The sequence below is a fragment of the Carassius gibelio genome, chromosome A1, assembly GCF_023724105.1.
Source record: "Carassius gibelio isolate Cgi1373 ecotype wild population from Czech Republic chromosome A1, carGib1.2-hapl.c, whole genome shotgun sequence".
NCBI classification, from domain to species: Eukaryota; Metazoa; Chordata; class Actinopteri; order Cypriniformes; family Cyprinidae; genus Carassius; species Carassius gibelio.
The window spans coordinates 23,412,033-23,424,405 of NC_068371.1; the positions used below are offsets into that span (position 1 = coordinate 23,412,033).

At 37.3% G+C, this 12,373-nt stretch overlaps 1 protein-coding gene across 1 annotated transcript; it reads left to right on the top strand.

Annotated features, from left to right (window-relative positions):
- Positions 1–1,773: 1,773 nt before the first annotated feature.
- LOC128016075 (BTB/POZ domain-containing protein KCTD12-like) lies at positions 1,774–3,361 on the top strand. Its single transcript, XM_052600452.1, has one exon. The coding sequence runs from the start codon at positions 1,831–1,833 to the stop codon at positions 2,641–2,643; it is 813 nt and encodes a 270-aa protein (XP_052456412.1). The 5' UTR covers positions 1,774–1,830; the 3' UTR covers positions 2,644–3,361.
- Positions 3,362–12,373: the final 9,012 nt, after the last annotated feature.

A 12,373-nucleotide genomic window follows, 5' to 3' on the forward strand; every position in this document is an offset into this window, starting at 1 on the left:
CGCGCAGACTCAAACGAAGCTTGACGACGTCAGCAACCTGTCTGCCAGATGTAAATATTCTAAGTGGCTGTGCGTACAAACTGCCATCGTTAATCTTGCAGAGACGGCGAGCTTGAGCGGGGAGTTCTTTGTCGTGAGTGAGCAGGAGTAAGTATTCTGATTAATTATTTTGTATAGTATTTTAAACTGTAACGCCAGTACGCCATATTAAGTTAATTGTCTGCGAGCTTCTCCACCTGTCTGTACGGTAATGCGACAGAGAGCCGAGTGGTTATGACGCAATAGCCTATTTTTTACAAAAACTGTTTATACGGGGCCATAATGTAACATAGAAGGTAATGGAGCCCTTTATACATTGTCGTGTATCTTTAGAAATAAATAATGGACAAACAGAGTCTTTAAACGCCTCAGATGTAAAGTTATTCGCTGTCAAAGTGACGCCAAAATGAATGGGAGTCAATGGGAATGCTAACGCAAGTGAAGTTCTGCTAAAAGATGGCAGCCCCCACCGACTTCAACTTCCGGTCGAGTTCCTTGCCCCTTGGGTTTTAACAGGATGGAGAACAGTCTTGTTTTTTTTTTTTGTTTTTGTAGATGGCTCCCCCTACTGGACAGACAGAGTGTGCACCTTACACACTGTTGAACATCTCTTCTCTGTTTTAAAATGGAGCTATCCAGGTCATACGTCTAATGACTGTTAGCATTTCAGAGTTGAAACTTCCTTATTTATTTTTTATGATTTTTTTTTGCGGTTAAAACTATTATTACATAATGTCTACCGAGAATCCAACGAGTTGTTTAACAAAGCATCAATTTCAGAAACAGAAGTAGAGCGATCCATGATCCTGCTTCTCCTCCTCACCCACTAGATGTCGCTAGAAGATCTGCTTTCATATAGACATGGAGGCGCCTGTTTTGCATAAACAACATTGCAGTTCTACATTTCAGATTAGTAGTAGATAAAGGTTAAAGGTCATATATATATATATATATATATATATATATATATATATATATATATATATATATATATATATATATATATATATATATATATAAGCATAAGCATAAGCTAAACAACCTCCAAAGGATATCTCATTGCAGAATTGACCGTACATCCACAGGGCATATAAAATTAAATAGTATTAATTTTTTTTAAAAAAGAACTTGTATTTTTGATCTACAAATAGGAAAGTTTCACTGGCTCAGTCAGTGTATTTTTTAACGAAAGTGCATCTTGTTTTTCTAGTAGTTCCTAATTTCAAATGTGTTCACGTTATGGCAACACCTTTAACACATCTAAGTGTATTAAGTTAGTGTTAAGTGATTTTTAGTGTAACACCATTTTGCAGTGTCCTTGTTACACGTAGCCTACTTATTAAAGTAGCCTAACCTAATAACAATAAATTATGCCTAATAATAGGCAACTTTAATCCTAACCTATATTAAGTGCATTTTGAAAGCTACAATTACACTGTACATGGACAGTAAAAAAAAAAAAAAAAAAAAATCAGATGCTCTATTACTTTGTCAGGAATCAAAAGAACAGATTTGTTACTCCGATCGTGGAATCCACATAAAAAATGCTTGCATTCGAAATTGTATTGATTTGTGGAACATTCTCAAATTGAAGCCTACTGGATCACAAGAAACATCAAAAAAAAAAAAAAAAAAAAAAAAAAAAAAAAAACGGGTGGTAGTAAAGAGTTAATACAGCCGTCAGATTCCTCCTCCTACGTAACTGTGTTTAGCCCACATAAACAAAGCTGAAATATTCCTCTCTTCTTCAGTCCCGTGATTGCACCGGAGGTCTCGCGCAGCTGTGCAGAGATGGACAAGAGTCGCGCGGACGCTTCCCAGCAATTCCCCGAAATTATTGAGCTGAATGTCGGGGGGCAAGTTTACGTTACTCGCCACTCAACTTTACTCTCCGTGCCCAATACTTTACTTTGGACCATGTTCAGTCAGAAAAAACCCGCGGAACTTACCACCGACAGCAAAGGACGCTACTTTTTGGACAGGGACGGCTTTCTGTTCAGATATATTTTGGATTACTTGCGGGACCAGACTCTGGTTTTGCCCGACTACTTCAAAGAAAAGGCGAGCCTTCTTAAAGAGGCAGAATATTTCCAACTTCAAGAGCTGGCAAAGCGCCTGAGACCGTCGGTCAGTAAGGAGAACTCCATCAGCGAGGAGGTGTGCCAGAGCGACCCGGAGGAGGCTGCGCTCGCCTGCATGAGTATCTCCAGCACCGGTCCTCGCTCTCCGTCCCTGGACGCGAGGAAATCCGGCTACATAACCATCGGGTACAGGGGCTCCTATACCATAGGACGAGACATCCAACAAGACGCCAAATTTCGACGGGTGGCGAGAATCACCGTGTGCGGGAAAACATCGCTCGCCAAAGAAGTTTTCGGGGAGACGCTGAACGAGAGCAGAGACCCCGACAGACTCCCAGAGAGATACACTTCTCGGTATTACCTCAAGTATAATTTCCTGGAGCAAGCCTTTGACAGGCTGGCGGAGATGGGCTTCCACATGGTCGCGTGTAGTTCCACGGGCACCTGCGCGTACGCGAGTAACGACCCCAACGAGGACAAAATCTGGACGAGTTACACCGAGTACGTCTTTTGCAGGGAGTGAAGAGGACTCACTTTTGGGAACGTTTATTCTAACACGTTTTTTTTTTTTTTTTTTTTTGGACACTCATCTTTCCGTTTGTTGCGCACCAAGAATGTGTCGTTTTTTTCCTTCACAATAGCTGGGCAGACGTTTTGTGCATATTGTGTGTGTGTGTGCGTGTGTGTGTGTGTGTGTGTGTGTGTGTGAGAGAGAGAGAGAGAGAGTAATAATTAAATAATATCTGATCTCCAAAGTCTGTTCCCAAAATTCAAACAACCACTGATAGCAGTTTTCAGTATTCAGGTTTTGACTGTAGGAAGCACTCTCTCAATGATACGACCTTTTTAAGTCAAACTTTATAACACTTACATTCTGTACATTTTGTGATATTAAAAGTTCATTAAATTCCTGCACTTAAAAGTTTCCTCATATGAGATTAAGTTTTTTTAATTATTATTTATTTACTTTCTTCTTCTTTTTTTTTTTTTTTACTGAGAGTACAGTACATTAAGAAGCTATATCACAACAGTAAAATAAAATGTCATCCCAGTAGTAAAATAGCAACCTGTTCCACAATGAGTAAATATATACTTCCCTTCCCTCTGATTTTCACTGAACAGTCGCATTAAATTTGTGTTTTTTTTTTTTTTGTATTTGCACTGCTATGTATCTTTTTTTATTATTCTTAGCCATGATGTCTGTCAGCTTCACACACAATAAACTTATCATGAAAGACAAATTTGGATGGAGACTCTGAATACTACAGATTTCTAACTAAATGTTGCACATGAAATTTACATGCCAAACAAGCTATGCATAGTTATTGTAAAACCGTGGCTACTGCAAACCTAGATCACAGTTGATATCCTGTCCCAGATCGTGTGAAATAACAATGTTAAAGAAACTGTGGTGTGCACAAACTGAACCCCTTTGTTGATGGTACAAGATTTGGTGGGCGGAGTCTCAGAAGCAAAAGGAGATGTGAATGTGAGTGGAGAAGAAACTCTGTCGGGCCTGAGGAAACAGATGGACTACAAGGAGACAGAGAACAGGAACTAGGCCTGTGTCTGCCAGCAGTCCTGTGATTACACATACACACACACACACCATCTAAAGGGCATTAGACACTTCCTCTTCATCGTTACACAGATATAACCAAAATATGCAAATATCAGTGGTTTGAAAATCATAGTACACATAAACATGCTTTTATTTTATAACTGTGAGGTGTTATGGCCAGTAAATGACTGACGATGCTGGGCCACCTGGAGAGTGTCAGTGTCACAGAGACAGGAACAAATTATCTCTCTAGAGGAAGTTGTATCAAGAGGAAGAGAGAAAGCAGATAATATCCGGTTTTAAAAAAATCCTCTCAATTTTTTCGTTAATACGTACTGCTTGTTTTTTTTAACATTCATGAAAAATCAGATGTTCAAAATGTTTGTAAAATGAAAAAAATAAAAATCTCCCCTCTATCTTTTAACATTAGCATAGCCAAGAAAATTGTAAAATATTTTAAAAACTTGTTTTGAACATTCAGAGAACATTCAGAAACAACATTTTTATAACTTAATGGGACTGTTAAAGTAGCAAAAACGTTCATAGAACATGGTTTTGTTAGCTGGTAAAGCAGTATATACAAACAAAATGTAGCACATTGATTTCAGTGTTAATTTTGAATGTGAATTGCATTGTGAGAGTTGTGTAAGATAATATTCTGGAGTAATTAAAAAATAGGCCTATTTCATCCATTGTTTCACATTATTAACCTACTGATTAGATCAGTGTACGAAGCACTTTGCAATCAACACAATTGTTCATACTGCAACATTATCACACTGCCTTTCAAAATGTTACCTTCCACGCATGACAGTGTAGGTAATGCACTACAGTAGCAATGACAGAAGAATTTCAATGTTGTTGCATGCAGCTTTAGAGCAGATATACCTTTGTCACACTTGTGGTTCCTTCTTTTTGCATTCCACCCACACAAGTGACAAACCATCATGGCATTACATCTGTTCCTCAAAACACACACAAATCCTTCCCTCTGCTTTAACTTGTTTGAAAATAGATCTTACCATACTTATAAACACAAAAGTAAAAACAGCCTGCTTTGCTATCATGGTCACACTAAAGGCCAGAGTTGCAATATAATTTGGTGAGTCTAGATTTATGTGGTCAAGAAAAGAGTACCATGCTGAAGTTTTTCATTACACTCTGGAAATACAAGCATGTGCATAATAGGTTAGGAATCTCGGAAAAGCATTACACTGTGCCTTTCAGTTATAACAAAAGTTTCCTGTTATACGCAAAAGGTGTTTTCAACATGCATGTTACCCTAAAGTACACCTTCCCTTTTCAGAAGACAAAGAAAAGATAAATGATATATTTTAAAACTCATTTCCAGTGTTTTAAATAACAGTATCTGTGGGTCTTTCTTACGGCTTGTAATAATTCAGTGGAATACTCTGCCAGACCGGAGACATACACTATGGAGGAGACAGCAGATGGTCCTGGTCATTACATTCCTTAACTGGAAGATACTCTGTTTGCACTTTTGATTTCCTTTAGACATATGCATTCATTTATTCTTTCAGTCAGCCAAAATTAAACACACTAAAGATGGATTATGAAGACGTTTTTGGAAAAAACTCCTGTGTGATATTTAGACAGACTTTTGAATACAGGTTTCATTTCATGCGCATGCATATTATGTGTTCAGTCTATAGGTATATGCAGGTGCGTAGTGTTTGTTTACAAAGTGACTGGCATGCATAATACCATGTTTCAGTAATATTCACAGATCCGTGTAAACAGGAATCATTTTGATGATGCCGTCTGTGTATGTCAAAACCGCAAAGGAAAAAGATTCTGTTTTTAGAATGTTGCTGTGTAAACATACCCTAAGTTTAGTTCATTCATTATTTCATTAATCCCAAGTGCTTTACTGACCTCTCTTTTCATTAAGTTTTTTTTTTTACAAATTTTACAGCTGTTAGATTGTGTTTTGTTCCAGTCCCGTTGCTGCAGAGGGAACACTGACAGAAGGCCTTGTGTTATGAGAAAATATTTTCATAATGAACTGGGGGAAGGAAATGTTGTTAGAATATAACATCGTTATGTGGGAAGCTTCATATTACATGAATAGATCATTTAGACATTTAAATGAATGACAGCACACATTAATGGTCTTGCGTAGATTTGGAAAACCTGGAAGACAAATGCCATGCAGTGCTGGAGCAAATGTGGAGAGGATGCTTACATTTTATTGCCTTTTATCCTGCTATTGACCAAGACAAATATATATGTCCCCGTATATTCAATATTTGCACGCACTGTTTATTTAGAGAAGGACCTGAGTGCACAGTTATGAATGGTCGAGGGGATTTTCCAGCATTCAGATATATCTCCCCAGGAGCCTTTGTCATAAACCACAGAGAGCCTTTGCCTCTATGTAAACCAACTCCATAGCGACAAGCCAAGATCAATATAATCGAATGTCCTGCTGAATTCTCCGGTTCCTACCTTCATTCTGTTTGTCTAATAACCAACGCGGGTGAGTGGCTGAATCAGGAATCCTAGTGTTGTCAGTTATAAGGCTTTGAATATGTTTAGACAATCGCCGCGCTTAATGAGGGCAATTTTAACGGCGAACTCCGTCTGACTCACAGAAGAGAATCAGAAGGATGTCGAAGACTTCCCGTCATCACCATGACAACCACTTTTAGTGTGTTTACAAAGTCGCTTTATGGCTGCACGAGCCACCTGCACCTGTAAATGCCTATGTTGAAGAGGATGTTGTCATTATTCAAATGAGACTTTTCTATATTTGCTTTGTGTTCATATCTAGAGTGCAAATATGAGCCTGATCATATCATCTTCAAATAAGGAAGGTATTTTTGGGGGGCTGTGCAACAAACCTGCACATTATGTCGGCAGCATGTACGGTATAGCATAGTGGTCACAAGGAGGCTTGGAAAATTGGGAGTCCTTTGCTGGTGCCAGTGTGGGGGACATCCCAAAGCTTCTGGAGCAGAACATTGCCCAGGGTCTGTACATCAGAGACAAAGTACACTACAAATCAAAGTCCAATAATCCACCAGTCTAAGGAGAAGGATTTAGAGGTTTGTTTTTACCCCTAACTAATAATTGCCTTTGGCCAAATGTGATTCGACGTCTTTTCACAAAGCAGATTTTCTTTGAAAGTGGGCCAGGTTATGTTATTACACAAAGATCGTGGAGAATATAGGCAATAGAAAAAGGCTCTGTGTAAAACCACAGGCATGATTCATGAGTTTTCACTGCAGAATGTTAAAATGAGGAGGATTCGATGAATACATCTCAGCATTTTCAGCAGGAACAGGTCAGTATTGTATTTTAACATAATCACTGAGTGCATCAAAAAAATCAATTCAAGATAAAGCTCCTCCATATAGCCTTGTGGGTTTAATAAAAAGCAGATTGGATCTTTTCCTTCACACACGGTTAGGGTAGAATGTGGTCTTCTAAGATGACTTAAGATTTGTACTTGTCTTTAGTGTGTATATTTCCATTATGAGGAGGGAATCTGACCTCGGATCAGTTATAAAAGACAAGGTGTTCTGCCATCAGGGCAGACAGTATCAGCTTCGATGGATACACACTCATCATAGACTAGATGTGTGAATATAGTAGTTAATATTGGAATTTTATCAGGACTCAGCTCATGAATCTGTCACTAAATGGGAATTTTTAGCTTGTGCTAGTGTCCTCTGTAAATGTCGCTGTTGCTTTCCCCTCTCACTGTGTCTTCCGCACCGTGGAGGTCCGGTTAGCCTCACGCTGCTCTTTCTGAGCATGGTAAAGGCCGTCGGCATCAATCAGCGGCGGGGAACAAAAGCAGGCGCTCAGGCGCACCCCTCCCAGCATCCTGCACCCCCGCTGGCTCTGACACAAGGCTCTTTTGGAGAAAAAGGAACCCCTGGTGACTGTAAAAAGGCCAGGAAATCTACTGTCCCAGAACTCAAGAGTGTTCATATGAAAAAACAAAAAAAAATACAAATTGAGGCTTATGCACATGCGCACATAAGCATGCTGGCTAGGGAGGTGACAGATAAAGTAAGTGTGTAATGATGATAATCAACTTATGGACAGGAAATACACTTTCACAACACACCATAACTTCCATAACCGTCTCAGTTGTCAGAATTAATATTCTGTCCTTAACATTTTTTGCACATATGTCAATACACCCGAAAAACAGATGAAAGGAGCTAAAAGTTGATTCATTTCAACTAATAATTTGGTGAACTTTGGGATTGTGAGCACAAATTCCTAGTATGGGTCACCACTTGGTCACACGTCAGATCACTTTTTCACTTTAATAACCTATTTATTATAATAACTTAATAAACTTCTTTAACCAAAATATGAACAAAAACATCTTGCCTGCAAAGACTTACATCCATCTTATTTTTCAAAATGGAAATAAGCTATTTCTGAGAATGTGCTCGACTTTTGTTTCATTAGCTTCCATTTAACAAAGAATGAGTGCAGTAAACAGCAAAACTATCCATGTACAGTAACATACAGAGTGTTTATGATTATGTTAAAGTTAATTGTTTCCCCTAAAGTCTCTTTCACACTAAAGGCAAACAAGTGCCCTGGTGTAGGCCTAGCATCTGCTGAAACCTCAGGCTAATGTCTGACCATTAAAAGTCATAAATAATGCACTGTTTTGGACAGGAATATAGCTTCAGCAGAAGTTATTCTACAACACAGTGTTAGAATAGGTTTATGGACTCTCCAAAGTACGCCGCATATAAACCCTAGTGGTAGAAAAGAGATGTTGCAGGAGTGCACGCAAAGCCAGTTAGTCATCATGCGAAGCAAGCCAAATGTGCCTGTGTCTGGATAGTGTTAGCTGGGGGGAACTACTAGACAAGATATTCTGCAGATGCTCACATTTGCTCAGAGCTGTAGCTTATATCCGGCACTGATAAGACCTTTCTTATTTCTTCAACTGTAGGGTTAGCTCAACAATTCTGATCACAAGAGATGGACGTTCTCACTGAGGCTTTGCTGACAGTCTCTATGGCGCTTCGTGACGCACAACATTTTAGGATGAGATGATGATCAGCTGCATAATCACAGGAACTATTCATATCAATGTTAATTTACGTGCCATGCTGCTTATATCAGTTCTACTCACGCTAGTGCTTATCTTTGAGAGGGGCTGCTTGTTTGTGGAAATTATATTTCACAGAAGATAATCAGACACCGCACACTCCGACTTTTAAAATCATGATATGATCTCTGTCTGCTAACAAAGGCCACTATTATATATTCCTGGAGCTCAGGGCTAAAAGGAATGCAGTCCCTACAGAGATACATCCACACTGCTTCGACCTTGAATACAACGAAATGTTCTCAGAATATTATTGCAAAAGATACTATGAGCTAAACTTTTAAATCTAAGCTTTCATCTAAAATAAAAAGCCTTTAAAAATATCATTCGCCTTGAGAAATAAATATTTCCATTATCAGGAATGCAGCAGTGCTACGACAGAATGATCCACATAAGCATAAGGATATGAGATCTGACATGTTTGGGTCTGAGATGGGAAGATTCTGGGTTTAACCCTCTGGCCTTGGTGAATAACAGCTGTGTCTTCCCATCTGTCACTGCCTTCACATGTGATGGTATATTAGTACTATGGGGACTATAACTGCTCAGTGACCAACATCTGCAAGCATGGGCATCACGGGATGCTTTGATTTTAAGGGTAGAGACAAGAATGAGTTTTGATCTTCCACTATTATACAACTGTTTGTTGTTTGTGTTTTCTTTTCCAGTAACACTTTATAGAAAGGTTCAGTTTTGATAGGTAAACTAAGAACAGCATTTATTAATTAAGGTTAATACATTTTCAGCAAATTAGATTGATTTCTGGAGGATAATGCAACACTGGAGACTGGGGTAATTGCTGCTAAAAAAACCTGCTTTGCTTACAATATTACAATATTATTGTATTTTACTATTTGTCTGAACAAATAAATGCAGCCTTGGTGAGCATAATGGACATAATAAAATATTAGCAACCCAAAGCCATATGAGTAAAATTTAAAAAAAATAAATGTGATCATTAATGTTCAGTTCAATTCGCATTTATATGTATAGCACTTTTTTTCATAATACATACAGTATTGATTCACAGCAGCTTCAGAGAAAATTAGCATAGCTGCTATTCATAATATTTAAAGAAAATAATCATGGGCATTTGATCCGATATAACTATAATACAAGGTTAATTTCTGGTCATCAAATCTTTTACTACATTCTTAACTTTTTGAATTCAAAAACATAAGCAATGCCTCTAAGATTGAAGGATTTTTTTTTTTTTGGTCCAATAAGAAATGTTTGTCTTGACACATTTTTATGTCTTTATGAAATATATAGCTAAGTATCATGACCATAATAATGATAATGCATAATATTTCCAAAGAGATGCATGTATATAGAAAGAGGTAAGGGTCTAAAACAGATCCTTGCTGCACTCCATCATTTATTGGCATTAACCAAATAATTCTGTTTAAATAAACAAAACAGTAATGGTATGACAGGTAGGATCTAAACCATTCTAATGCCTTTCCCTGAATACAAGTATTATAATGTCATCAACATATTATGTAGTTATTCCATTGTACTCAATGTAAACCTACACAGCTTTCATAAAATATAGCATTACTATTACAGTATTGCTGTTTTTGTAAAAGAGGCCAGTTCAACAATAACAGACAAATGCTGTCTTTCCAGATGCATGTTTCTAATCTAACACCTTTAGATATTATATGTCTGTATTACATTTTCTGTTGTACACATACACACAATCATTCATACTAAGCAAGGACAGGGAAAGCAACAAGATAATGAGAAAGAGAGAGTCTGGCCTTGTTACAGAAAATCCCAAAACAAACAAATGCTTGCCAAGTGCCAGTCTTCATTTTTCATTATGCAGATAAAAAAAAAAATGCATAATGAGTGAATTTTCTTGTAAGCCTTCAGAGGTACTGGGTTTGACTGGAAAGTCCCCACATAGAGCCAGATGAGACTACAGTGAGACAGTGATTTGCTGTGAGAAATACAAATAAATTACAAATTTTGTATGAATGAGGGTAGTAAGGGTCCAAATGTGCCTGGCTGAGCAAAATAATAACAACAGCTAGTTTAGCTGACCATCATCTGAGGTCTCACTTTGTTCCGGAGACACCAGGAACAAACATTATAATGCAATAGGCAGACACAAGAGAGAATTACATTAGATTTCATCAGCATTGACACACTAATGAAAAAGAGTCTGGCTATTTATATCTGCAAATTGCATTGAAATGCACTGGCCCAAGCAAATTGTGTTTATGAAAAAAAGTCCTCATTATATATATATATATATATTTTTTTTTACCCTATTTTGTCTCCTGTGCACTTTTTAATGACGTGTTTCAAGGGATAGACAAAGAACAGGCCAAATGAAAATCTAACTTTGTGAATATTTGATGCATAATCTTATTTGTACATGTCCTCCACCTAGTGATATCAGAATCTCTGCAGGCTTTTTAACAAAACAAAGGAAAACACGGCCAAACCTTCAGTGGAGAAGTCAATTGAAAATCTCAGAAGAATACTCCCACACACACGCACACAAACAGTGAGGTGAGTCATCTACATACCTTTCCAGACTCCCCTCAGCTGTCTGCCTTCTTGGACCAATGTTTCCATGACAACTGGCCAAGACTGCGGTTGGCTGGTCACTGACCCCAAGTCAAAAGAGTCCACCAAACCCACAATTAACCACTGAAACACTACAACACACTAAGATCAGGCCATGTACTGGAGCCGTCTCAGTATGTTCTGTGTCACTCCCTCACATTCTTAGGGGAAGACTCCTTTGCCTAAAGAGAGTCAGTGGTTAGTCTAGCAATCAGTGGTGACCATATAAAAAGAAAATATGACTAAAAGGTAGCATTGGGAAATATGTTAATTCACATTTAATAAAATTGCTAACAATGAGCAATGAAAAATTTGGAAATCTTAAAAATAATAATACAAAAGAGTCCACCAAACCCCACAATTAACCACTGAAACACTACAACACACTAAGATCAGGCCACGAACTGGAGCCGTCTCAGTATGTTCTGTGTCACTCCCTCACATTCTTATGTCCAAAAACATTTTAATAATGTATTTGTAAATGCTGAAATAAATCATGATTTATAGATGCTTTTAAAAAAGAGGCTGTTTATCATTGTTAGCTCATGTTAACTAATGTACTTAACTAATGTTAGCACGTGACACAATGTGTTTTTTTAATTAATGTTTTTTTATAAATGTACCATCCAGGGTACCATTTATTTTATTTATTTTTTCATTATTCAGCAAGGATGCATTATATTGATCAAAATTGTCTGGAAAGACTTCTGTTTCATATAAATGCTGTCCTTTTGATAATTGGAATATGTTACATTTTAAAATATATTCAAACAGAAACTTTATATATATATATATATATATATATATATATATATATATATATATATATATATATATTTTTTTTTTATTTTTTTTTTATTTTTTTTGGTGAGCAGAAGACTTATTTAAAAATCTTACCAACTACAAACTTTTGAATGGTAGTATTTTTATGAGTGTTTTTCAACTACCACAATTTTTGTATTGTTTGAAAATTATATTTTGTCTGACTTCTTTTTCTCACTA

What these genes read in the sequence shown, in the direction of transcription:
- LOC128016075 (XM_052600452.1), top strand. Translation starts at nt 1,831, where the DNA reads ATGGACAAGAGTCGCGCGGACGCTTCCCAGCAATTCCCCGAAATTATT.